The sequence below is a fragment of the Podarcis tiliguerta genome (assembly GCF_965153285.1).
Source record: "Podarcis tiliguerta genome assembly, chromosome: 16".
Classification (NCBI taxonomy): domain Eukaryota; kingdom Metazoa; phylum Chordata; class Lepidosauria; order Squamata; family Lacertidae; genus Podarcis; species Podarcis tiliguerta.
The window spans coordinates 40,154,797-40,182,362 of NC_139549.1; the positions used below are offsets into that span (position 1 = coordinate 40,154,797).

At 47.3% G+C, this 27,566-nt stretch overlaps 2 protein-coding genes across 3 annotated transcripts in view; one reads left to right on the forward strand and one right to left on the reverse strand.

The window, feature by feature from the left end:
• Nucleotides 1-27,566, reverse strand: part of LOC310667244 (uncharacterized protein) — a 559,738-nt gene that overhangs the window by 48,863 nt on the left and 483,309 nt on the right. The window lies entirely within an intron of this gene.
• Nucleotides 4,433-27,566, forward strand: part of RFLNA (refilin A) — a 32,695-nt gene continuing 9,561 nt past the window's right edge. The window contains exons 1-4 of one of the 2 annotated variants that reach the window (XM_083419098.1): nt 4,677-5,255; nt 5,973-6,097; nt 7,755-8,146; nt 26,980-27,089. In XM_083419098.1, coding sequence (XP_083275224.1) covers nt 7,928-8,146; nt 26,980-27,089 — 329 coding nt within the window. In that variant the 5' untranslated portion in view covers nt 4,677-5,255; nt 5,973-6,097; nt 7,755-7,927. The other variant, XM_083419097.1, reaches the window with a different exon arrangement.

Sequence of the window (27,566 nt, forward strand, 5' to 3'; positions counted from 1 at the left end):
AAACATTTTTGTACACAATCTGTTTTGTACGAAATTGCAAAGCAATATCCCAATCATATGGCATTTTTGTATGATCTTTTCACAAATGTGTGCATTTTTATGCACACTTTACTATAGGACATGCCTTTCTGTACACATTATTTTGCTGGAAAACAGCACTGCAAAATTTGGAGACATGCAGATTTTGAAGGATAGCTGTGTTTTGCAAATGTGAATCTGGTAGGTTCAACTTTAATCAAATCCCACCAACCCACATACCAAGAGGAAGCATGCATGTGCGCGCACACACACACATGCTAAAACCAGTGAGGGTGGTAAAAGCCCCCACTGTCAGGGACTGGGCAGAGGAGGAATGGTGAAGACCGCCTCCCTAGCTTGACCCTTCCAGGGAGGAGGAAGAAAGTTACAACAGTGGTTTGTGGGAGGTCACAGCTCAGAGGCAGATGAGGGTGGAAGTTGGGAAATAATGGGAGAGGAAGAAGAGGAAGCACCAGGGGGCGACAGCTGACAGACACAGTGTCTTTAGAAAGCCCACCTCTCCCAGAACCTGGCAAGCCTTGAATGTAGGAGAGCAAAGAACTCAAAGACTAGGGCGCTTGTCAGCACCCATAGGGATGACGTGTGAGAGGGTGGAGATTCACTCCAGACAGTGCTAATCTAAGAGGCTGTGTTCTAAAGCCTCTCTCTGTAAAGACTGAATAAAAAGCAGACGGTAAGAACATTCCTTGTCTTTGTATGTTCCTGGGCAACCAGCCGTGGGAGTTGCTGGCAGCAGCCTGGCACCCACAGAGGACTGAGCATGTTCGTGGGCACAGAATGGTGACTACTGGGTTGGAGAAAACTGGGAGGCAGGGAGAATGGAATGGAGTAGGTGCAATATTTTGTTGCAGGTGCCACTGACACTCTGTGCAGTGCTGGTTGCCCCCATCTCAAAATGGGTGCTGGAGAGCTGGAAAAGGTGCAGAGAAAGTCAAGTGGCCAAGGGTTGAGGTGACTTCTCAATGAGGAAACGCTAATAATGGTTTGGACTTTTATAATTTCTGGGAGGGGGTGGGCATATGACAAGACTTTCCCACCCACCCAAGTAGAAATACTCACTGTTACAAACTGCACCTCAGACTGCACTGTTAAATTGCTCAGATTGGAAGTATAGCATTTTAGGGTTGAAGCAGATTTTGGAAGTCATCGGGTCTAATCTGCTGCTCAATGTGTGCTCAACAACACTGAACAAATACATTAAAAAATGATTAAAAGGGTATGTCTAGGGGATAGTGGGTGGTCGTTGGAAGACAGAGCAGTGTCTGCCCTGCATGCCCTAAAACTAGCCTTCTGCTCTCAGGTGTAGTGAAGAATGCCACCAGTTTTGAAGCTGCCTTCTTCTCTGACTTGTGTGCGTGTGAAACAGGATGAAGGGGCATTTCCTCATCCTTTGCCGCAGGCAGCAAAATGTAGGAATCACAGAGCCCCCAGTACATGGCAGGATCTGACCTTCTCTGCTCCCAATTGCAACTCTTTGGGAACTTTTGCTGCTCCATCATTGCATTCTGCATGCAAGCCCAAATCCCTCTACAGTAGCGGACTTAAAATCACAGCGGATGGGGTCATTCGTAATAATTCACTGGGGTTATTGTGTGGGCTGCCTGCTGGCTCCTTCACATTTATAAAGCTGCCAAACCTTTCGGCACCATTCACTGCATACAAATCACCCGAGTTAATTTGCACAAGGCACTTGGTTTCAGCTGAGGGCGGGATGAGGGCACCACGGTCTGTGCTTTGACCTGAACTTCAATAAATGTCATCAAGCAACTTTTACTGGCAACTTGGCCCCTTTTAAACAGCAGAGGAAACGGCCACTGAAGTTCCTGGGGGGGGGGGGGTGTAGGTGAAACTGGGAAAGGCAGTTGAAGAACTTGGACCAGGATCAGCAGGGGCTCAAGTCACACCTGACCCACTGAGTCATTTGCCCCCATTCAGCAATCATTTATTTATTCAAACAGCCATACCCCAAATGCTTTGGGTGGCTTGCAGTTGCAAGGCTATTTGTTTAAAATATTCACCTCTAACTCTTCTTTAACTAAATAGGCCTTTGACGAAACACACCTTTATCCCCTGCCTCCATTTCCCTCTCATGGGGGGGGGGGGCGCTGATCTAGCCCAAACTGGAAGGAGACTGGAGTGGGGCATCTGGGTTTCATTAAGTCCCCCACCCTGTTATTCCAGCACTGCAGTCTTGGGTGCAAAATCAGTAGGAATTTTGAGGCAAGTTTATATCTGTCAGTGGTGGCTGGTTGGTGCCCGTTGAGCAGAAGGCAGGCAGACCAACAGTAGAGGGCGCCAAAGCCAACGAGAGACAGGGCCCCCCAAGACTGCTTCCAAGGTGGAAGGCAGGCAGGCAGGCAGTCAGGTGAGGGCTGACTGAAGACAGGCTGAGGTTGGTGGGCCAGTGTGGTGGTGTGGTCAGGGGCGAAGGAAGGCGTTGTGACACCCAGGGTGGGTGTCACTACGTAGGGCGCATGTGTGGCGTTGCTACGAACGACGCATGTGCTGTACGTAGCGATGTCGCACATGCGCTGTATAGCGGTTTGCCACCAGCACTGTACAGACGGTGCTGGGATCCCTCCGGCGCCGCTACAGCCACAAATGGAGGATCCTGGCACTGTCCGTACGGCGCTGGAGCAGCGCCGGTGGCAAACCGCTATACAGCGCATGTGTGGCATCGCTACGTACAGCGCATGCGCGCCACGCCACGCCACACATGCACTGTATTTAGAGGTTTGCTGCCAGCATCCGGAATCCTTTGCTCGCGGCAACATGATGGCTGGTGTGTTGCTGCAAGCCCCCTCAGGGTGACTTCTTGTCACCCCCGCAGACATGGAACCCGGGCGTCCCACCCCCACGCCCCCCTGTTGCAATGCCACTGGTAGTGGTGAGGGGGTCAGACCAGGACCTGGCCAGGCACTGCCTCTCTGCCCTAACCTACTTCACAGGATTGTTGTGGGGATTAAATGGGGAGGGGGGGAGACCTGTGCCCACCACCTTGAGCTCCTGAGAGGAAAATGCGGGATATAAATGCAATAAAGAAATAAAGAAATAAACACTGTAATCTGTCCATCTACAGCCATATAAATTACATCATAATCATATTTGTGCACCAATCCATTATAAACTACCAGAATCATTGTTTAATAATGACACCAATCATTTCTCTTTTATTCAGTTTAATACAACCTAAATGCCCAAGGCACATGGGCCGGGGTTCTTAGCCTGGGGTCTAAGAACCCCTAGTGGGTTCATGTATGGGCTTCAGGGGAGCTGTGAACCTGGCAGTAAATCATATGCAAATATATTGTGCATGTGTTTTTTGTAGTGGGGCATAGGTTTCATCAGATTCTCAAAAGAGTCCCCTGACATAACAATAACAGTTCATCCCTCTCTCCATTAATCCACATTTAGACATTCACTGCAGCACACGTAACGCTCATCTGCTAGTGCCAACACTGAAGTCTAGGAACCCTATGGATGCTCTTCATGATGTCAACACAGTATCTCTTCTCTTCTCCAAATTTTAAACAAGAGGTAAGGAATTGGGTGTGGTGGGTATAGTATCAGAACCCTGGGAGACCAGGGCTCAAGTTGCCCCCTCGCCAGGAAGCTCGCTGGGTGACCTAGGGCCAGTCGCCCAGTCTCAGCCAAGCCTACCTCACAGGGTTGTTGTGAAGATAATATCGAGCAGGAAGGAGCCATGTATATGGCACCTTGAACTTCTTGAAGGAAAGAGGGGGTTAGAGATAATGATAAATGCCATGGAATGGTTGGACGCAGGGGAATGGTGGGAGGACCCAGCTGGGGAACCCCCGAGAAAAGAAGCCTGGGGATTGGTGGTGGGACAACAATGAGTGGTTAGAGGGAGATGAGGTGACAGACTGGGAGGAGGAGGTGTTGGAAGCTGAAGAGGCAACGGGGGTTTCGTGAGATGGGAGAGTCTGTGGCAGAGAGCAGTCCAGAGAGAGTCAGAAGCGGAGGCTGGAGAGCAGGGAGGCCAAGAGGCAGAGCAGAGGCAGGCTGCTGAAGAAGCCAGCAGGTCTCCCCCTCCCACTGTGACCAGAACCAGGAAAGACATGAAAAGGGCGACCTCCTGCAGGCGCAGTCTCAACTTGCTTGCAGAAACCCCGAGCGAGGAGGCAAAGTGACGGCCTTCACTCTCAGCAAATGCTTTAGGAGGACAAGACAGACCAGAGATGAGTAGCTGCGCTCCTTAGGCTTGACACTCCTCTGCAGATCCTGTTTTTGCTAACAGTTAACTCCAGTTTGCTCGGTGTGCTTTACTGTGGGAGGAGACTGGAGGAAGTGGGCAGAGCAGAGAGAGGGGCTTGTTTTGGGGGGAGCCCCCTCTGCCCCTCGGCGCCGGCCGCGTCTTGCCGGGAGCTGGCGAGTGGGAGGGGTCTGCTGGGGGCCGGGCGAGGCTCTCCCTGGGGGCCGGAGATGGAGCGCAGCCAGGCGGCAGCAGCGGCAGCAGCAGCAGCTCCAGCCGCCGCCGCCGTGTCAGTTGAATAAGTCTCTCCGCCCGCTCGGCGCGCTCCGTCCTCCCGGAGCCAGGCGGGCTCGGCGTCGGCGAGGAGAGACGCGGCGCCTCGTCGGGGGACGCAGGAGACTCGCTCGCTTCCACGTAAATGGCCGGGTTGGAGGGGGCGGGGGGGGCGCTCGCCTGGATCTCTTCTTCCTCCTCCTCCTCCTTCCCCCCGGGCCGAGACCCGCCTGGCCCCGCGGCTCCTTGGCGAGGCCCCGCGCGAAGGACGGGACGGGCGCCGAGCTCTTTGTTTGCTCGCTGGCGGCGGCGGGGGGAGAAGCAGCCGAGCTGCGCCCGGAGGAAGCGGGCACCGGAGAGACCCCGGGCGCCGCCGCCGCCGCCGCCTCCCCTCCTGGAAACTCAGCCCGAGCGCGGCGCCGTCTCTGCCAAGGGGCCTCCGGGGCGAGCGGAGTGGGGCGAGGAGACCCCCGGCGTGCCTTGGTCGCGCCCGCTGCCCCTTCCTGCTCCGCCGAGCGCAGCTGTGGGGCGGACTGGGTTTGGTGGCGGGACTGGAGAAACCCGGGCTCCCCGGAGCGGCTTTGCGAGGGGTGGGTGTGCGGGGCTCGGGACGGGGCGCCGGGCACCTCTCCCTCGGGGGGTCTCTTTGTGTCCGAAGAGGGCATTCGCCACCGAAATACATTTTGAAGGGGGTAGTCCGTGATCTTACCAGGTTCGTGAAGGGAAAAAAGTTAGTAAAGTGTGAGGGGAGAGTTAAAGAAGCAACCTATCCCCACCCCTCTATAAATGTGCTTGGCCCCCTCTTGAGAACCCCCCACCAACTTCCCCTGATTCCTGGTCTTCTATCTTGAATTTACTGCATAGAAGACTCCAGTGTTCAGATGTTTAATTTGTCCAGACTTTGATTTGCTGAACTGCTTAGTTTTTGCTACATCGGAGAAGCTCATGAAGGCGACCTTGTTTGTTTCTTTTTCCTTTAAAGGACATTCCTAACTAAGCTCAGGTGCAGGCAAAACCTTGAGGAGCCTTGTCCACAAAAGGCCTTATTCTAAGACTGAAATCTTAAGGAGAAGAGTTTGCTTCTGGAAAAGCGGGCAGAGGATCAGAGGGGTAACTGGAAAGACTGGGAGCAGATGAAGAAGAGTTCAGCATATATCCACTCAAGACTGTCTCTGTCTTGACAGAGGACTAGACAGATTCCTGCAGGAGATGGCCATTGATGTCTACTAGCTATGATGGCTCTGCTCTGCTCCACAGTGGGAGGCAGTGATGCTTCCACCAATACCAGTTGCAGGGAACCACAGGAAGCTGGAGCCCCTCTTGTGGGTTTCCCACAGGCACCTAGATCCCCACTGTGAGAACAGGATGCTGGACTAGGTGGGCTGCTAGCCTGAACCAGCTTCTTAGATTTCTTCTTCTTAGATTCTTCTTCTTCTATTTGACCCAGAGCACTGGAATAGAGTCTTTGGGATCCAAAGCCCTGTGGAACTATTCCGAGGGGATTTGGGCTTATGCTTCTTAAGCGCCAGCACCACTCTCAGCCAGGGCTGTACAGCAAGCCACTTTTAAAAGGTGGGCCTTTGGAGAAGGCAGTCGAGAGGAGTGTTTCTCCACCTCTCCTAATGCCAGACCCACTGAAGCTGAAGGGCAAGAGAGTCGGGAGGACAATCTGTAGGAAATATGTAATAATCTGTGGAACGTGCTGCTGCAAGATGTGGTGAGAGCAGCCAGCTTCACATGGCTTTAGGAGATTAGACAGGTGTGTGGAGGAGGCGAAGGCTGCCAGAGGCCCCCTGCACCTGAAAGCTGCTTGCTGGGACCCAGAATGGGAGAGCTGGTTCCCTCCTGCCCTGGCCATGGGCTTCCTGGAAGCATCTGATTGGTCCCTGTGGAAAACAGGATGCTGGCCAGGCAGGCCTTGGCTCTCTTCTACTCTCTGCAAGTCATTTGAGGGACTTTGTTTTATATACACCCATTCCTCCAAGGAATATAGAATGGTGTACATGACTCTTCCCCATCCACTTTAGCCACATGGGATTGCAGGGGTTTGGATCCTTCCAGCTCTATGCTTCTGTGAGGCAGGTGGGTCAGTCAGGCTGAGAGATAGGGAATGGCCCAAAGGCACCTGGTAACCGGAATAGCTTAGTGGGATTTGAATCTGGCCTCTCCTGTCTTAATTCAACACAGGTTAGATTTACAGCACAGTTCCTTACATGTTTACCCAGAAGTATGTCCCATTTGACTTAATGGGGCTCACTGCCAAGTAACTTTGCATAGGACTGTAGTCCAAAGCACAAGGCAGTGCTTGGAAGTAAATCTCATTGAGTTCGATGGGGCTTACTCCCATAGCTGTAATCCTAAACTCAGAGCGTAAAGCCTCAAGCTCTCTGCTTCTCCCAAAGATGTATGTTTACTCAAAAACATGCATAGGTTTCCACTTGGTTGTTTTTTGTGTGTGCACCTGCCATTTAAAGGAAACACTTTTTAATTAAAAAATGCTTTATATAGTCTTGATTGAGCAGATAAGACCAATAGTGGGTCCAGTGGCCAAGAAAGTGGTTTCTGCAGTGCTATGGAGGGAAGTGAGGGGCAGATGGGGCTCTTCCACCTGGAAGGGAGCCCTTCTAGGAGGAGGAACACACTGATCCTAAACCTCTGCTGCCTTGCAGAATATCTTCAGAAGAAGAAAAGGCTAAGGAGTAAACTCTACACTAATCTGGAGTCCCTATGGTTGGATGGCGCCTTGTATGCCTCATTCCGGCAATTCCTTGAGCCTAGTTGGTGCCAAATGTCTTGCTCTGCTTTCCTTTGGACCACATGAGTGAGGCGGGGGGGGGGGGTCTCTTGTCATCTGGCCAGCCCAGGACCTCCACACACACTGCCCAGGCTTGTGCCCCAGGGAGGTCACTTTGGGGCTGCTAATGCAGTGGTTTGACTTCACCCCCAGAGGCACACTCCATTGTCTCTGGAGACGGACGGACGCCAGCAACAACTCCTCCAGCAGGCACGGCCAATGGCCAGGGATGATGAGAGTTGTAGTTCAGCAATATCTGGAGGGCCAAAGGCTCCCCACACCTGGGCTAGCCCCATTGGTAGTGTCTCACTTGGGTCTCAGGCAAAAAAGGCTACTCCCCAGGTGTACTTGGAGATCTGCCCTCTCTTCTGCACTTTTGTTTTTTGTGTTGATGAGGAATGGTCTGCTCATTTCTGCTTTCTCTCCTTCCAACAGGGGGCAGCTGCAGCCACAGGAACCAGCCCTGAGTCCCCCAAGGCAACAGGCGCACAGGGATCCGGCTGGCGCTCCCTGCGCATGTACCCCGGCCGTTTGCCTCCCTGCAGGAGGAGGAGGTGGTGGGTTTCCCCCTGCTTGGCAGTCCCAGCCCTCACTTCCCCACCCCAGTCATGGTGGGTCACCTGCAGCTGCAAGGAATGGAAGACAGCTTGAAAGAGAAGAACCGAGAAGGTTTGCTGGATAGCCCGGATTCGGGGCTGCCCCCCAGCCCTAGTCCACCTTTCTACTCCCTGTCTCCGGGCATCGTTGAAAATAGACCTGGAGGCAGCAGCTCTTCCGCGGATACCCAGGGACATGGGCACAGGAAGGATGGCAAGGAGGGGAACGTGGTAAGAATTCATTCGCCACTTGGGTGTCTGAGTGCGCGTTACTGTGATTGCCCTGCTGTGTTTCGGAGAGCGGCCTCTTTGGAAATAATTCCAGCCTGTGTGCATAAGAACCTGCTTTATGCAAAGTCAGCCCGTCAGCCCACCTAGTTCAGCAGTCTTTACATTGACTGGCAGAGGCTCTCTAGGCCAGGGATTTCCCCCCAGCCCTCCCTGGAGATACCAGGGATTGAAGCTGGGGCGTTCTGCATGCAGAGCACGTGTGCTGGCGCTGACCGATGGCCTTTCCCACTGCATGCTTTATCTCAAGCTTGGGCAGTGATGTCCTTTTGTAGCCCCAAAAGCCTGACCAAGAGATCTGTGCGATTCCACATTAACAGAGGGGCCTCTAAGTAAGACAGGTAACTGAGTTCCTTCATCAGTCTGCAAAGGTTTCTCGCTGTAAATAAGCTTTTCTGGATACCCTACCCAATATGTATTCTAGTTATAGTTTGCCAGAAGGCAAAATGTTTTCCTTTGCATTGTCACCTAGACTTGATTTATACTCGCCACAGCTGATCAGGCAAGTGGATATGAACTGGTGTGTGTTGCATAGTTACTCAAAGTGGCATGGACGGAGATGCCAGCTTCTTAAGGAAAGGTAGATTATTTTGCTCTAGCAAAGAATAATGAGCTGTTGAAGTTTGTTTTCTAGAATGAAAGGAAGCTGATAATATCTTAGGGAGTGTTTTGCTGGTTGAACCACTAAGGAATAAATTAGAGGAGCAGTTCATTAGTTTCAGAGCTGAGTTGCAGGTGTGGTGAAATTTCCTCGTTGCCAAGGCACCGAGAAATGTGATGCTGCTAGTTTCTGTGAACTGAAGAGATTTGATTTAATTTTGCATAAGTTTGGCAGCTTTAGGAACAGGAATGTATTTTCCCTCCAGAGCAAGGGATGTTGCACACCTACAGTCCATGGTTACTCGGAAGTAAGTCTCATTGCATTTGGTGGGACTTACTCCCAGGTAAGTGCATGTAGGACCAGAGCAGTATTTCCCAACCTTGGGACTCCAGCTGTTTTTGGAGTACAACTTCCATCATGCTCAGCTACCAAGACCAGGGATGATGGGAATTGTAGTCCAAAAGCAGCTAGAGGCCCAGGTTTGGGAAACCCTGGATTAGATACCTGTTTTGTGTTCTTGGTTGGAGATACATTCTATTGAATCCGCCAGGTAAGCGCTACCTATGCATGATTCTACAGGAACTCATAAAATCTGCATAGTGTGTTGCTGGATGTGGAAATTTGCTTCCTGAGATCATGAGCATCTATATTTTATAAGAAGTTTTCAGGTTTCTGGGCCTTAGTTGTGGAGATGGGCTTGTGGTGCAATCTCATAAACCAGAGCAGTCACTATACCAGATTTCCAAAGGTGAGTTATTCCTCTTGTTTTGCATTAATTGCCCAGAACTCTGTATTGGAGGGGACAGGATTACTTCCTGGTAAGTGATTAGGTAGAATTCAGCCTCCATGCTTTTCTTCTAGAAAGATCTAGAAACATGCTGGTATTTTCAAATGGAGATGGACATTTATGGTGGGGCCTTGAATATCCCAGAGAGGGGCAGGTGCTGTGCTGCTGACTGCCAGCGGCCTGTGATGATCCTGAGTCAGGGTGGTGCTGGAAAGGAATCTACAGCACCGTTACAGCTTTTTCTTTTTCTTTTTTAAAGATTGGATGGAATTTTCAGTGGCATCAACAAGTAGCTTTTTAAAAAGTAGGATGCTAGGCCTCATTGTCATGGGGGTAAAAAGCTGGAAGCGGTGTCATGTGAAGGCTTTGAGAGGCTAAGAACACAAAGAGAGTCCTAGGGGAAGCAGATGGAGAGGCGTTTTTCTCCCTTTCTCTTAAAACTAGAATCTGGAGTCATCTTATGTTATTTATGCCATGTCACTTTCCACACACACAAAAATGTCAGTGGCTGTTGGTCACGTCTTCTTATCTGCTGATTTCTCACTCATTGTTTCTTTTGGGAAAGCTAGGTCACTTAATATGGGGCTCCCTTGTTATTTTCGGGAATACTGGGAAATAACAAAGTAAAGAGTAATAAGCTAGAGTTGTACAAGATTATGATTCTAGCTGGAATGGCAGTTATTGCTTTGGGATGGAAAGAAAAGGCCAAATGGAATATGGAAAAATGGAATGATTGTGTTTTTGAATATGTACAATCAGAAATATTTGCACAGATAGTGGTAGAGGTAGAGGATAGATGGGAAAATAAATGCCAAAGAATCACAAATAAATGGGCATTTTATAGGAACTGGATAGAAAGAGGGGAAGCCAACCCTAACATACAAGCTCGAATGAACAGACTGTGTACATGGATAAAAATATGAAGAAGGAAGGCCTGACTGGGGGCGGGGAGGGCTGGAGGGGGGAGGGAGGAAAAAAAAAAGGTAAACTGGATGGTATTTTGAATTGATTTTGTTATGTAAGCCTTTTCCCCCAGAAACCATATATATGTAGTTATGTAGTTAGGTATTGTAGTATGAATGAATTTTGTTCTGTATTCTTTGTTTTATAGAATATATATAATAATGTTATGTTACTAAGCAAATTAAATAAAACAGAAAAAAGGGGGGGGGACTTAATATGGGGCTCTCGAGTAGCACAGAGTCCAGGGCCTAAGCAGCTTTATAAGCAAGTTTTCAAACCAGTCCCTGACTTGTTTGTATGATTTTCTTTTTTTGCAGCTTCTTATCTCTCACGCAAGGTAGTTCTTTATTTAAACAAATTTGTTCTCTATTTTATTTACTAGCAGCTTTGTACCCAGCTTTGCTCTGGAATTCTGAGGAACCAAAAAACCAGTGGAGTTTGGAAAGGTTCCGTCCTCCATCTTGGTTCAAAATGGCACCTGATGTTACCCAAGCATAAACCAAAACCTGCTCCTTGGTCCTCAGGGACCATCATGCAGAATTTGGCTACCATACCTTTAGTGTCCAAATGCATAGCAAATGAGCAGTTTTCCAAAATATATAGTAGTAGAGCATTACATTTATACCACATCTTCCCTCCAATGAGTTGATGTTGGTTGTGTTCAGCATGAGTCCTACTCAGAGTAGACAGATTCAGATTAATGGAGGGTGGCACTTAGCTGAATACAATCCATGGTTCTTCTCCCAGTTCTCCAGTTTATCCTCATAGCAACCCTGTGAGGCAGTTTAGGCCAAGAGGCAGTGACTGGCCGCAGATCAGACCCAGGCCCTAGTGCAACACTTAACTACTACACAACACTGGCTAGTTAAACTTCACCTCCCCTAAAAAAACAACCCACCATTAATTGTAAGCCATTTATGAATGACTTGTGTGTGATGCTATAATCTAAGCAGCAGCCTTTGACTCACAGGCCAGTGAGCCTTGGATGCTGACTCAGAATCCATGCCCAAGCAAGAAAAAGCCTTGCGGGGCAGAAAATCTGAAGCAATTTTCTGTGCCTGCTTCTGGAGAGCCTGGAAATGCAGCTGCGGGTGCCAGCGTACGCTCTATTCTTGGCTGCTACTGCTGCCACAAGTCTCTCCTCACCCAACACCAGGTGACAGCAAATAGGCATGGCAGGGGCGCCACTGTTTGGGTTTTGAAACAGCTTCTTCTGGCGTAAGCCCATGTGAAAATGGAGCCCAGGATCTCTTGCAGCAGTTGTTGCCTCTCATTTGCGCATGGCAGGTCTCAGCCGTTTGATTTTTTTCCAGGTAATTTGTATTACCCTGCTTTTCTATCATTTGCAAATGGGATCTGCAACAAGTTGTAGAAGCCTAGAGGAACCCTGTTCAGTGTGCCAGCGAGCCAGTCACGCCCTCTTCCAAAACGCTCCATTGCATTCTTAACCCCTTTTCATTTCCCTTCCCCCATCTTCACCAAACTAGCACAGAGTCCTGTGTTCACTGAGCTTACTCCATTCTCATCGGACTGCCTTTTTTTGCGGAGGGTTGGGTAAGTTCACCTGCTTAGGTTGCTGCCCTGTAAAATATTATTTCTACTTTTGCAGACCATGAGTTTCTCTTGGGCCTGCAGATTCCTCCCTCATGTTTCTCAATAGTTTTTGCTGCAGCTCTGTTGGCACTCACCAGCTGAGTTCACTGTTAAAAGGAAGGCTGTATTCAGGGTGGCCAACAGTCTGGTTTAAAAACCACATCATAAAACAGACACTCTTCCAATATCACCGTTAAACAGGAGGAAGACTATCACAACAGATTTAGAATGAGCAGAAATAAATCTGCTAAAAAGTCCCAATTCAACAACACATAAAACTCAGACACCTGCAGAAGCACATCTAACTACCAGAAAGAGGAGGAGCCAGAAGGATGTCTCCAAGGAGGGAAAGCCAGAATTCTAAGGTCCACTGCAGAACATATCCTATCTTCTGCTCTGTCTGCAAAGTGGCACTAGCTATTTAAAACTAGGACGAGAGGGTGCAGATTAGGTGACTTGGTTTGCCCACTGGTGGTCTGTAGGTTCTGTGGTCACTGTTGCCTAACAGTGAGTGTATCTTTTTTTTTGCAATCTTAAGCATGTAAATCCTCCTGAAATCAGTGAGATTTATGCTCTAATCTTTATGTTTAGGATTGTAGTCTTAATTAGGCTACCTTCATGGCACAGAACTTGCAAAATGAAAGATAGCCGCTTTAATCCGCCATAAGGGTCAAGAGCTCTCTTTATATTCATTTATATACATTGCATTTGGATTTTTATTTATTTTTTGTTTGTAGGAAGTTGTGTTTCTCTTTGTGTCTCTCTAAATGCAGAGAAGAAGGGCTCCTAGTCTTCATTTTAAGACCCATTAAAGAGAAATGGGAAGAATGATTATAGTTCTGTCACTCTGGTGATCCTGATTGAAACGTTTGGGGCAGTATTCTGAAATTCTTTTGGCAACTCTGCTTACAAACAAGAGAGAAAAGAAGATGCGGGGTGCCCCCCACTTTGCTGGTGGTGCCATACTGTGCCTATGGGGTAACTGGGCACTGCCTGCAGCTCAACTGCCCCCCCCCGCCATGTGCCCTGCTGGTTCAGCCAGCTTCCCAGCCGGGGTATAGCCAAGCATTGCCTGTTAGCCACTGCAGCCTCCTCCAAGCAGTTTCTCCCAGCTTACCTGCTGCTCAGGCAGGACTCCAGCCCATCTTTCCTCCTGAGTTAGGAGGAGTTCTGGAGTCTCCAGGCCAACAGCTGTGCCTTGTCCCAGCTGTTTCATATCTGGCTTATCAGGCCACTCTGCAGGGAGAGGAGGCTGCCTCTTGTCCTGCAGGTAGTTCATGCAGAGTTCAGACAGCATGCGTTAAAAAGAAAAAGAAAACATTAAATAAAAGCCACTCAATTTTCTGCTTAAATCCAGCACAAGAAGCATAATGGCGTTTGAAACCCACTAGACGCAATCCAAGGAGAAAAGACCTGGCTCTTAAAAAAAGGTCTTCCCCAGGTGGTAAAAGGATCTTAACACAGGCACCCAGAAAGCCTCCTTGGGGAGGGCATTTCAGTCAGGGCACCACCACCAAAAAGGCTCTCACCTATTTAGTTGGGGAAGCCAGGTCCAGGGCCTCTGATAATAACTCAACGCTTGAGCAGGCTTACTCAGGAGGAGGCAACCTTCAGAGGTAGCCTGCCTCCACAGTGGGCAGCAGTGGAATGCCATGGCTTCCTCCAGCAGGTTTCCCCCATGAGTAGAAGAAGCTGCTTTGAGTCACACCACTGGTTCATTTAGCTCAGTATGGTCTCTGCTGGCTGGCAGCGTCTCTTCGGGGTTTCAGACAGGGCTTCCTCCCAGCCTTGTCCAGAGATGCCAGGGATGGAATATGGCACCAACGGCATGCAGTGTGTGCCCTTTACCATGGAGACATAGCCTTGCAGTTTGCAGTTATTTTGATCCACATTTAAGAGCCCAGGGACTGTGAGATATTTAATGTGGGCGAGACTCCTGCCCAGAATTGAACAGGACCTTCTCCAAGTGACGCATTGAGTTTTTCAGCCTACTTGGCATAACCTTGCCTCTCTCTGACACTACACTGCTATATGACATATCAGACACTTCTAGAGTCTGATATGACACTCTTGGATCTTTTTACTTCTAAAGCAGCTCATAGTAGTGAAGCAATTTCTTGCTTGCATGATACAAGTCTCCATTGTGTGAGGAAACTGCATGCCATGCTTATATAATGTATATTAATGCACATTAAATAGACATGAAGGCACCATGAGCCTCCAGGGCCCATCTAAAAGGCTGTAGTTGTACAGCATTTTACTTGTGCTTCCAATGTTTATATGGGCAATTGCCTCAGAGCAACTACCAAGAATAAAAGTTGCATTGTGAAGAATCCTGGGGAATAGAGAAGAATTTAAATGTATCTGAAAGTTATGGTGAAAGACTTAAGTTGCATAAGAGTGAAAAATTTGAAATGCTTCTAAATGCTTCCACTTCATACTATAGGAAAATGAAGTGCAACTTTAATCCAATGTAAAGATATAAATTTGTAGTCAAAACAGATAAAATTGCAAATATGATACAGTGCCAAACTGATTTGCCTGTTCAGGTCAAACTCTGATCAAAATCTATCTATGACCAAAAGATGACAACATTTTTTTTTTCAGAGACCAGATGCATTTCAAACCAATTTATCTTCTTCAGTGGTCAGAAGAAAATTATTTTATGCTACAGTGGTACCTTGGGTTACAGACGCTTCAGGTTACAAACGCTTCAGTTTACAGACTCCGCTAACCCAGAAATAGTACCTCGGGTTAAGAACTTTGCTTCTGCATGAGAACAGAAATCACATAGCGGCAGCAGGAGGCCCCATTAGCTAAAGTGGTACCTCAGGTTAAGAACAGTTTCAGGTTAAGAACGGACCTCCAGAACGAATTAAGTTCTTAACCCAAGGTACCACTGTATTTGGCCACAGGGAACTGGTCCACTAGGTTAGTTTGAAACGATGTGGTGAGTTGGTCATTCGTATAATGTAGGACCGTTGAGATGACTATGCACGTGTGGTACTAATTAGTACAGGAAGTTGTATTATGGTGGCGAGATTGAAGCAGTGACTCCCTGTGTCTTTCCTGATTCTGTGTTCCAAACATGAATAAGGATTGATGAGAAGTAAGACTTGATGTATTGCCTTCATCAGTATACACTGTCCGAGTGCAGAATACCAGGAATCGTGGGTGGGCAGAGCGCTGTTGCACTTGGGTCCAGCTGGCACGTGTCCCACTGGCATCTGTTCAGCCATTGTGAGAACAGGATGCTTCGACTAGAAAGGCCATTGGCTGACCCAACAGGCTTTCCTTATGTCTTAGAAGATGGCACAGACTTGGGCCACATCTTGCATTTGAAGCACTGTTATACTACTATTTAAAGTAGCAACTCATGGTAGCAGTCATGGCTTCTCTCAAAGCATCCAGGGCACTGTAGCTTGTGAAGGGTGCCGAGAGCTGCTAAGGAGACCCCTACAGTTCCCAGAGTGGTTTAGAAATCAATCTGTCTTCCCAAGGTACTCTAGAAATTGTGGCTTTGTGTGGGGAGGCTCTCCTAACAACTCTTAACACCTATAGCTATAATATATAGTTCCCAGGATGCTTTGGGGGAAAGCTGTGGCTGTTTAAAGTGGAATGAGAGTGCTTTAAATGTATGGTGTGGATGTGGCCTTGTTCTCTGTTGTTGAAGAGGACAGCAGTTACTAGGAGTGGTGGACAGAAATGACAACAATGCAGATTTTGGCTAAACATTAGAACATCCTGATGTGCAAGAACTGTCTGGCAGCAGGACAGAGGACCCTGGAAGGTGCTGCGCTCTCATTCGCTGGAGGTATTGGAGCAGTGATTGGACCTGCCTAGCATCTCCTGATATGATGCTGTAGCTGCATCATGCATTGCGAATTCACCAGGGGTCTAGACTAGCAGCCTTCCAGCATCCCTTCTACGTTCTTTGATTTTAAGAAGCTTGGGGAAGTGCTGGAATCTTGGCTTCATTTTTTAAAAAAAGCTTCTGGCCCTCACGGTTGCAGAGAAAAGCATGAAAATAGGAAGACGGTTGAAGTGGCCAGGAATTAGAAGGGTTCTGGGCAGGTTTCCAGCGGGTCAGGGTGGAGTTTCTGTGCCTGGCACAGTTGTGTATCTTCTGCCCTTATTCTCCTGTTGTGCCTCCCTCCAGCCTTGCCAAAAACGAGTCAAATTCTGCAAATCCCCAGCGAAAATATACTATGCATTATAAGTAACTTTACGAAAATTTGCTTGGCTTTCCATAATTTATTCTGAGTGGCGTATTTGTGTTTCCTTGGCATGGATTTTGGATTCCTTGGCATTGGCTTTGGATACTTTCTTTGGCCAGAAGTACGCACAGCTCTGGAGCAGGAGACCACTTGTGTTGCTGGAATTTCGGGACTTTGCCTGTTTGTGGTTATTGAAAATGACGGTGGCAGTTTTGCTTTAGAAATCTCTCTCTCTCTCTCTCTCTCTCTCTCTCTCTCTCTCTCTCTCTCTCCATCTAAACTAGCCTGACTCCAATTCTGAAAACATACACTCCACCACCAGGACATCCTTTAGAGTCTAGGCTGGGGGCTATGCCCTTTTCCCTTTAAGATCAGCTGGTTAAAATCCAGAGCATGATTAAAAGGTAAGCTACCAGTCTTAGCATTCAAGGGAGAAGAAAAGCTGTTATTTCCTTCTGCAGCTGATTGCCAGCTGCGCTGCTGTTTCCCCACTGAAACCACTTTGTCTCATGTGTTGACCGCCAAAGAAAGAAGATTGGGATATTTTGGGATTCTATCAGCCTTTCTAAACCAGCAGGAGAATGAGCAGGAGGTATATTGAAAAGAAAAGTTGAGGGGGAGAGTAAAGGGAAACATTAGGAAGACTTTTTAATCATCGGATTAGGACAGCCATGGGCAAACATTGCAGGCGTTGGTGAAGTCTTGCAAATAAGTCTAAAGAAGTAAGAACCATCCAAGTCAAGCTGCCCAAGTCTAAAACAGAGTTTCTCAAATGGCGACCTCCAACTTCTATTCAGATTATTTGCTGGAAGGTTGTGGAACACTTTGCTCATAAAGAACAGCACGTCCATCAGAGTAGAAAGGCAAGCCCACAGTTATTGCAACACACATTTATCATCATCATCATCATCATCATGAAGCCTTTTCCTCTGACAACTTACAGAAAAAGTATATTAAGTGGTCTGTGCAATTATTAAGTAGTCCACAGAGGGAAAATTTGAGAAACTCTGGTGTAAAAGAAACCAGAAGCCAATGTTTCTAGGGCTTTGCATATGTAGTTGCCTGTGGTGTCATTTGCTGGCGGCAGGTAACCAGGCAAGTGGCTGTTTACAAGCATGAACTTATTCCTACCTTCCAATTCATGTTGTGTGAACTGCAGGGAGGAAGGAAAGAAATTATGCTGCAGACCCTTGAACTCTGTATTCAGAGGGTCTCTACACACAAGGAGAGGGTCTACATTTATTTGGGGGGGGTGTACTTTTCACCTTGTTTTTCTGTGGCATTTCCGTCATCAGGTTTGCTGACATGTTATTGGGCAAACATTTTTCTGAGGTGCGTTAGGCCATGAGGATGCTCTGTGTGTTTGCCGTGTGGGTTGGATAGCCTAGAAATTGCCATTCAGCTCATAAAGAAAGGAAAAACCACAATGTTCTTCTGCATTCTTGCAAGTGTATTTCATCCCACAAGTTTTGTCAGTTCATAACTCAGTTGTTGGTTGTTTTTAGCATGAACAGGTGATGTCTGCTTAGTGAATAAAATTTGCTATGTTGCATTTTTTCGTTTTACAGCTTACTCCCACTCCTTTGCTGTGCTGAGAGGGTCAAATAACTTGTTCGGTTTCTCCTATGCTTTCAGTATTTCTTTCTTTTTCCTAAAGATAAGTAGACACAGAGGGGAGTGAGACCTGGCCTGCTCCTTTCCCCCTCTCCCAGCAGAAATACATAACTAATTGGGGCTTCTAATCAGAACACTTAATCAACAGGCTGTGTGCAAATCCAGATGGCCATTTGTCATGGATGCTTTAGTTGAGATTCCTGCATAGCAGGGGGTGGACTAGATGACCCCCAGGATCCCTTCCAACTCACCAGTACTATGATTCTGTGATCTTGCTTGCCCTCCTTTGCACACATTCCACCTGGTCAATATCCATCTTAAACTGTGGTGCCCAGAACTGGACACAGGACTCCAGGTCTGACCAAGTCAGTATAGAGTGGTACTATGACTTCCCTTAATTGGGACATTATACAGTGGTACCTCTACTTACGAATGCATTCCATTTCGGGGTGCCATTCGCACCCCGAGCAGTCCGTAAGTAGAGTGCAGCTACTGCGTGTGTGCGAAGCACGCAGATCGCTTCTGCACTTGCGCGCAAGGCGAACAGTTTGCCGCGTTTGTAACCTGAAAAGCCGCAACGCGAAGCAAACGTAACATGATGTTTGATTGTACTTTTTGTGCTGATGCATCACACTGTTGACTCCTGTTGAGCTTGTGGTCTACTAAGGTTCCTATATCCTTTTCATATGTACAGATGTCAAGTCAGGTGTCTTCCATCATATATTTATGAATCTGCTTATTCCTGCCCAGACCTGGAGTGGTGAGAGCCAGTGTGGTGTAGTGGTTAAGAGCGGTGGAATCGTAATCTGGTGAACCGGGTTCGCTTCCCTGCTCCTCCACCTGCAGCTGCTGGGTGACCTTGGGCCAGTCACACTTCTCTGAAGCCTCTCAGCCCCACTCACCTCACAGAGTGTTGTGGGGGAGGAAGGGAAAGGAGAATGTTAGCCGCTTTGAGACTCCTTAAGGGAGTGAAAGGCGGGATATCAAATCCAAACTCTTCTTCTTCTCTTCTTTTAATAGGGTTTTCCAACCCCCTCACGTTTAGTATAATTGCTTTTAAGCTAGTCATTCTGCCTGTCTACTTTTCTTCTGCAGAACCTTACATTTGTCCCTACTAAAATTCATTTTGTTAGTTTGGGCCCAGTTCTCCAATCTGTTAAGGTCATCTTGAATCCTGATTCTGTCTTCTGAGATATTGATTTATAAATTTTGTAAAAAGAAAACAATAGGCCGACCCTTCCATTAGGCAAGCTGAATCAATGGCAAATTTGTCCCCGCCAGCCCCTGCTTACTTGCCTTGCCATCCGGCCCAACCAACGGACAGCTGACACCACCTGCCCACCTTCCTCTGAGGCATTTTAGGCAAGGTGGCCCAAGAGAGTGCTTGCAACTCTACTGCCTTTCCACAATAACCAAAAATTAGTTTTTAAAATTAATTAAAGGGAATAAAAAAAAATTTCTTCCTGTTAAAATGAAATGTTACAGCCCTAATTATTAGTTGACTAACGGATTACACCTGTATACAGTAGTACCTCTGGTTATGTACTTAATTCATTCTGGAGGTCTGTTCTTAACCTGAAACTGTTCTTAACCTGAGGTACCACTTTAGCTAAGGGGGCCTCGCGCTGCCAGAGCGCGATTTCTGTTCTCATGCAGAAGCAAAGTTCTTAACCCGAGGTACTATTTCTGGGTTAGTGGAGTCTGTAACCTGAAGTGTATGTAACCTGAAGTGTCCGTAACCCGAGGTACCACTGTATTATCCAAACGTCAGTGTAGGAACATCGGAAGCTGCTTTATTCAGACCATTGGCCGATCAAGCTCAGTGTTGTCTACACAGATTGGCAGCAGCTCTCCAGGGTTTCAGGCAAGATACCTTCCCAGCCCTATCTGGTGATGCTGGGGATTTTGAACCTGGGACCTTCTGCATGCAAAGCAGATGATCTATCTGCATAGAGCTCTTTGGAGACATCTTGGCACCATTTATTAAAATGTGAATTTCAACTATGGTTCATTCTTAGAAGGGAAGGCCATTTTAATGTCCTTCAAATTCTGAACTCTGCCAGTTAACCCCACCTAATTAAATAAACTAATAAAATGCTTCGTTACAAGCACCCCACTCCTTACTGATGCTTGTAAGTAGGGTTGAAGGCAGGCCAGCACTAAGCAAGGTTGTCGTTCCCTTTTGGATACGACGCAAGAGGCAGACCAGAGAGGCTGTTTTCCATAACACTGTATATGTATACCAGCTGTTCTTGATAATTGCAGGGCAGAACAAACTGCTTTAAAATGGGCTGAATCTGCATTTCCTCACCCACCCCAAATGAAAGCTCCTGGCAGAAGCCCAAAGGGGCTGATAGGAATGTGTTGAAGGAGGAAAATGGAATCATGAGCATTTAAAAAACACCTCAGTCATGAATGTTGCAGGTTCCTTGGTCCATCAGTTCAGTGGAGCTGCCTCAAGTCAGCCTCAGGCAGCTGCACCAAGTGGGAGCCATTATTCATGGGTCAGCATGGGAAGGTCAAACCAGAGAGCAAGCCAGGAGTGACTCTGCTTACCCACATACAGCCCCTGACCAATCAGGAAGTCTTTGGAGCCCTTCCTGTTGAGGAGAGCCAATGGCCGGCCTGGATAGGTCCTTCACTGCCTGGGAGATGCTCCAGCCAGTGTTAGAAGCCCAGATATATAAGCTAGGTGACAAATGGCTCCTTAAACCAGGGTTACAGTCACCAAAATGGAATACCTATAGTAGTTGCCACTTTGGGGCCAGACAGCTCAGAAGTCGTATTTTCCAGGACAACTTTTTGTTTCCTGAAATTCATTCTGATTTTGTCGATAAAATATAATGGATAGAATTGTACAGGATGTGGTATTAGTGTGTGAAAAGGGTCCAGATCCAAGGATCCCCAGGCAGGCACCTCCAGATGGTGAAGACGTCAGGTCCCATCCTGGCACTTAGGCATCATCACTTGGTTGCAAGAGGCTGATAGCCAGGGGCAAAACGTACCTGGTGAATTGAGAATGTCACTGCAGCCTTTAGAAGGTTTGTCCGTTTGGGCAAATGGGGTCCTGTCACACCCCTCTCTGCCTGCCTCAACTCTCACCCTGCTGCCTGGAGAGGAAAGTTCCTTCTTTTTCTTTTTTGTGATTCAGCTTTTACGAGTGAGCTTTCTGGTGTGCTGCTGGGAGGTGCTTTGGGACCTGTTTGTGGAAAGTGATGCAAAAGCAAAATAAGTAACTAATTAGTAATAATAATAACAGCAAAACAACCACAGTTTTATAGAATGAAGCCGTTTTAGTGCCTTTTGTTGCCTTCAAGCTTTCTAAGCTGGGAGATGCAATTCCACCACCGACTACTTACCATCCAGATGTTTTGAACTTCAATTCCCATAAGTTCCAGCCAGCACAGCCATGGCAAGCTGTCGTCCAAAGCACCCAGAGGGCACCAGGTTGGGCAAGGCGGGCTTAGAGAGTGATGTGCGGAGAGCCAGTGCAGTGTGGTGGTTAATACATTGGGCTAGGACCGCAAAAGCCTGGACTGAAATCCCCACACTGCCAAGAAACTGACTGAGTGACCTTGGGCCAGCCGGCCACTGTCTCTTAACCTACCCTACCTTATAGGGCTGTTGTGAAGATTAGGCAGCACACGGGTGCTTTCCTGGGCTTTTTGGGGGAAAGAACAAAAATATAATAAACAGTCAGGGTTGGAACCAACTAAAAAACCCCAAATGTCATAACCTTTCCTCATAGAGAAATTGCTCCAACCCTTTAATCGTTTTGGTTGCACTTTCCTGAACTTTTTGCAGTTCCATGATTTTTGAGGTGTGGAGACTAGAACTCCCCAGAGTTTCCCAAGTGCACCCATACTATACATTTGTGCATCATCATCATCATCATATTGGGTGCTTTATTTTCAACCTCTTTCACAATGAACTCTAACCTGGGATTTGCCCTTTTCTCATCAACTGCACAGGTAGACACCCTGAGTAAGTCACGCTCTCAGCTAACAAGGATTCTTGTGAGCATAACATAGGAGGTGAGAGCCACACTGTTACCTTCAGCTTCTGAGTGGAAGGGGCATGATAAAAACGCAATACAAAAAGTAAATAAAAATATACCAAGGCCCCTGATTTGAGATCACCCATCCCTGAGGACTGGGCAAGGAAGCCTGGAGGGCAGTATTCAGCCCTGAGCCTGAACATGCCCTTCCTCCGACTAGGACAGGGGGTGAAATTTGAATTGTGTTCACATGTAAAGGCAAACCTACCTAATTTGCACATTTCAAAACTATATGGGGACCAAAACACAACAATTCTTCAAAGTTCACACTTCTTTTAATTTGCTTTGCATTTCTCTAGGCAGGTAATGTGAATAAAAATGCATATAATGGGAGAGACATGTCCATAAAAATACTTATATTAGTGAAAATAACATACAAAAATGTTTTATTTAAGGGGAAATGGCTTTGCAAAAATGTGTATCTTGGGCAGAATTGCGTACAAACATGTGTATGGTAGGATTAATTTCCACTAAAATGTTGATGAATTTTCATCAGGGCTTCATATATATAGATAGATCTAAAGATATGTATAGTGACTTTGGGCCACTTGCAACAATTTAAAACCACAATGCCATTGAGTAAAGGGCCAGTTTTATGGTCCCTGGCATTGGAGTCTGCTGCACTAGGGCGAATGGGGTACTGCCTCACTGATCTCAGTCTGCCTTCAGCGTGTGTGGGCTCTGACTATCATTGGTTCTAGCGCCACCTACTAGTGGTCTCCCTAACTTCTGTCTTCCCAGTCCCAATGGGCACCGGTATCCATGGATGGCACACTGTGGACCTCCCTGTCTGTGGGTGGAGATGGTCAACCCCAGAGACCTTTATGTTGTCGCTACTGGACAAAGTGGTGTGTAAACATAGTGTTTGCATAAAGCAGCATATACTCAGCAAGCGAAAGTCTGCCATAATAAAAATGCCCTTGCTGACCTGCGAAAGACTGCCACAGAGGGAGCCGTCCACACTTCAGTGGGCCAGGTGTTCCATAGTTACTGGTGCAGCCACTGAGAAGGCCCTGTCCTTTGTTGCTGTTGATGCTCCCTCCGCCCTGGATGGGATGTAGAGAAGTTTGTTGTCCCTCTCTCCTTCGCAATGGATCCTCAGAAGCTCTATTTACGATCCCCCGTGTGGCATTTTTGTGCCTGACACATTACCTTCATCATGCTCTCATTAAAAGCCTCAGGGGCGCAGGAGTATCTGATCAAAATGAAGATGGCAAAAAGGCAGTTCTTTAATTTCAGCCATGTCAGAAAACCCGCTCGCCTGGGCCCTCCCCATACGGTTTTCATTGATGTAGCAAAAACCCAGAAACATCTGTGAAACAGGGATGGGCTTGTTTGCTGAGCTCAGCAGGAGGGAAGCTTGCGGTTAAGCTTGGTTTTGCCTCCTTGCAGGTCCTTTAAAAACAAAAAGCCAGAACAAAAAACCTTGGCTCTCCGAGAGCTCTAGCTGGGCAGGTAAGCAGATGGAAAGGGGCAAGGGGTGTGTGGGGCAGGCAGAGGCGGGGGGAAAAGCCAGGGAGGGATGGCACATCAAACCAGGCCTTCACCCAAGAGTGTGTGTTTGGGGGGGGGGGGGAGACAAAGACAGAAGCTGGATTCAGACAACCAGTAATTTCCTAACCCTCAGATGTTTTTACAGTCACTGTGGGGGTGGAATTCACTAGAACTGGGACATAATGAAGTATAACCTAGGCTGTTCTGTGGGGGACGACTATTTTTTGTATGTTATATGAAAATGTTTATATGATTTTGGGGTTTTTTATGGTGTAGCATATTTATGTTACTGTTTTTAAATATAAATAGCTTGGAGACCTTTTTAGGTAACAAGTGACTAAAGATAGATCGTAATAGCACAAGAGGTCTGTGTGACCAGATCAAAAAGTCACCTTTGGCTATTTTTAGTATAATATAAAGGAAATGTATAGATGGCCCTTCATTATGCAGTTACCACAAGGTGTTTTCCAACATAATATATAAAGATTAGTCATATTGTACAGTACTATAAACTAAAATCCAGTTTACAGCAATTACAGGTAAACAGCAGCTGATCGGATAAACTAAAGTCTTAAGCACCAGCTGAAACGGAAAAAAATCAAATACTGTATTTCAAAAAGCTTGAGAGATCAGGTATGTTCTAGCCATGTGTCTAAAGTTTAGTCAACGTATCTATCTGCCTCTAGTTCTTGTTGTTAATCTCTATGCTGCCTTGAGTCCCATCACGGAAGAAGGCAGAGTATATTTTTTTTAAAAAAAAAAATCTAATAAAAGGGGTTGTGAGTTCTACATTTGGGGCACCAGTACAGCGTAGGCCCTGTCCCTACCTTGCTGGGTTCATGGCCCATCTCAGTCTATAAAGGAAAAGGTATCAAATACCTGGACATTTGGTGCTTTATAAGCCAAAACCTACATCTTGAATTGGGCCTGGTAATATAGAGGCAGCCAATGCAGACCCTTTGTGCAGAAGCACTTGCCAATGCTCTTGTGGCAGCATTAATAATGATTGCTGAATATTGAGGAATGCCTTTATGTGGACTAGTGGCTGGTGAATTTAACTTTTTTTGGAGCAATCTATCCTATATAATAAGAACTGGGCAGCAGGATTGAAAGTTGCAGCTAGAACATATTATGATTTAGAACCCAGTCTTCAAATACTTGCCTGGGAATATGTTGCACGGAATTCCTCTGATCCAGGGAGCCGTGCGCACAGACTGCCCTCTCAGACCGCCACTATTTTCTGCAAGTCACTTTGGGTCACTTCTGTGAGGAAAGCAATTAATAAGTATGGTAAATTATCGTCACTGTTCTATGTTAGCTGCAGACCAGCTTCTTTTATATGCCACTTCCCGTCCATTTTATCCTCACCACAGCAACCCTGTGAAGTAGGTTAGGCTGAAAGTGACGGGCACAAGTGAGCTTCGTGGCTGAGCAAGGGTTTGAAGCTGGGTTCCCCGGTTCTGCTCTGCCACTCCAACCACTACACCACACTGTCTCTCTCCTAGTCCATTCTGCTTCCAGCTGTGGCCAGCTGGGTACTTCTGGCATGCAAGCACTGTGCAAAGGGCATAACTCTCCCTAGCAATGGCATTCAAAAGTGTGCTCTGCCTGAACATGGAAGTTCAATGGCTAATGTCTAGTGGCCCTCATGAGAATAGAGAGTATGCAGCCAAACTATGGACGAGTGTCAGAAATCTCTTTTTCTGCAACTAAGTCAGAACTTAGGAAGCTGCCTTGCACTAAGTCGGTCCATTGGTCCCCTTAGTTCAGCACTGTCTACATTTACTAGCAGCAATTCTCCAGGTTTTCAGAGAGTGCTGCCTGCAGATGTCAGAGGTGGAACCTGCAACATTTTGTGTTCTGCTCCTAAGCTGTGAGCCTTCCCTTAAGCTGTGTTGAGAGTGGAGCCGTGTGTGCACATGTTCCCTTCATAAGCCTTGCTCCTTTGGATTTCCACAACTGGTCCTCCTCAAAGGAAAAGAAAGGCTGGTTGTCTGAATGCACTCGGGGCTCGTCCAGACTTCCTTTTGCACCCTCCTCTCCAGGCACAGGTCCACACTTTGAAGCTCCATGTCTGCGTCAGGTTTCTGGCACTTTCCCTGGGGAAACCCATTTTCACCACTGGATCAAAACAAATTGGCAATGCATGGAATACTGCCTTTTGCTCTAATTCAGCAGTAAAGTGCAGGTTTTTCTGGGGGTGGGGGAGGCTGGGATGAAAAAGAAAGTGCAGCACCAAAGGAAGTCTGAATAAACCCCCAGAAAAGAAGTGTATTCTGTGGGTGTTCCAACATTGGAGCAGCCGAGGCAGGTGACAATGAAAACCCTTTGGAACTGACAAGGGGCTCGTCCTCACCTCCGCTTGTCCCTTGCTTAGAGAGCATTGGTCTGAACGGTTTCCCACCTGCCCCTTGCTTTCTAGGCATGGGCCCAAGCGGTTTAGCCTTTGCCCCACTGTTTCCTCCCGGAAAACCCACTCTTTTGCAGTAAATTGGAACAAACTGCAGTTTTGCAGACAATGCAGTTGCTGTTTGTTCCAATTCAGTGCTAAAGATCAGGCTTTTCTGGGGGCAAACAGTGCAGCAAACAGAGGTGCGGATAATAAGAATTATTAATATTGTTATTTATTAAATTTGTTTGATGCCCTTCATCCATAGATCTCAGGGTGGTGAACAGCATAAAACTACAAGATAAAAACACAAAATGCATAATAAAAACAAGAACAAACCAATAATCCCCCCTCCCAAGCCCAAAGAGTGCATGTAGAGCTGATTACGTAATGGCACACCTCCAGATGACACAGATTGGAGCATCCACAAGTTCAGATAGACATGGTTTAAAAAGTCAGCTCGTGTAACCTTCACAATAAGAAAAAAGTTGTGTGAATTAACACTTGCTTTCATATACATCTGTTTAGGAGCAGAGTTTAGCCTTGCGGTGCTTCCCAAACATTGAATCTAGATATACTTCTGCATTCTGCATCCTGGAACACTGTATGCATATTTAAGCCTTCTTGATCTGGACCTCTGTTTCCTGATGTTGTTCTGCACTGATTTTGAGGTGGAAAGCTTATTTGAAGCATACCCTTGTACACATCTGTGTTCTGTTAGGAATCTAAGAGCCCTACTGGCTCAGACTAGCACCGTGTCCTCACAATTCCATGTACGTGAGAAGCCCACAAGCAGGGCACTGTTGCAGTGTGAAATGTTTTCCCATTACACACATGGTGTTTCTGGAACTGGCCCGGGTCTGAGCTGGCCTGTACCATATGTGAAAATTGCGGGTGTTCATAGGAACTAGGGTGCTTGTGAGAATTAAACAGGTCCACAGCAATAGCTTTTCTTACCTATGCTTAAAATTAACCACGGATTCAACTGTAAACATCTCAGCAGGCTCCAGATTCCTCATGTGTTTCCATTTTGCTCTTCCTCCCCTCCCCCTGCCCTGTAGATCCCTTATCTCCTTCTGAATGCCTCCACATCAGAAATAAGGCCTCGGATGCACCCTGTGTTTTTTGGTGAAAGCATAGAGGTCAACCCCGAACCGGCACAGGAAATTAGGTAACGTATGGGCTTCCTTTTGTGTTCCTGCTTTCTCCTGCAAAAGATTAGTGGTGTTTATGAATGGGTTGGTGGGTGTTTTAGCCAGAGCTGTGGGTGGGGTGAGGGGAAGAAGGAATGGCTGAAATTAAAAAGAGTGAATGGTGTAGAATAATAGGAGAGTGTGAGTGGGGTGAGGGGTGGGGAGATGGAGGGGTCACCGCTTAGATCTCACATTGAATTCATCTCAGATCTGAGGCAGAAAATCACTGCCAGCTGTTGAGCGGCCTGAACTCAGTGAATTGGTGGTCTTAGCTCAGAGACAGCCCGTGTGATACCCTCCAGATGTTGCTGGGCCACAGCTCACGTCCCCCTGACCCCTGGCCATGCTGGCTGGGACCTGGTGGCAGCTGCAGTCCAGCAACACCTGGAGGCACCAGGTTGTCTCTCCTTGTCTTAGCTCAACTCGCAATGGGTGGGGAAGATTTCTGTTGAATT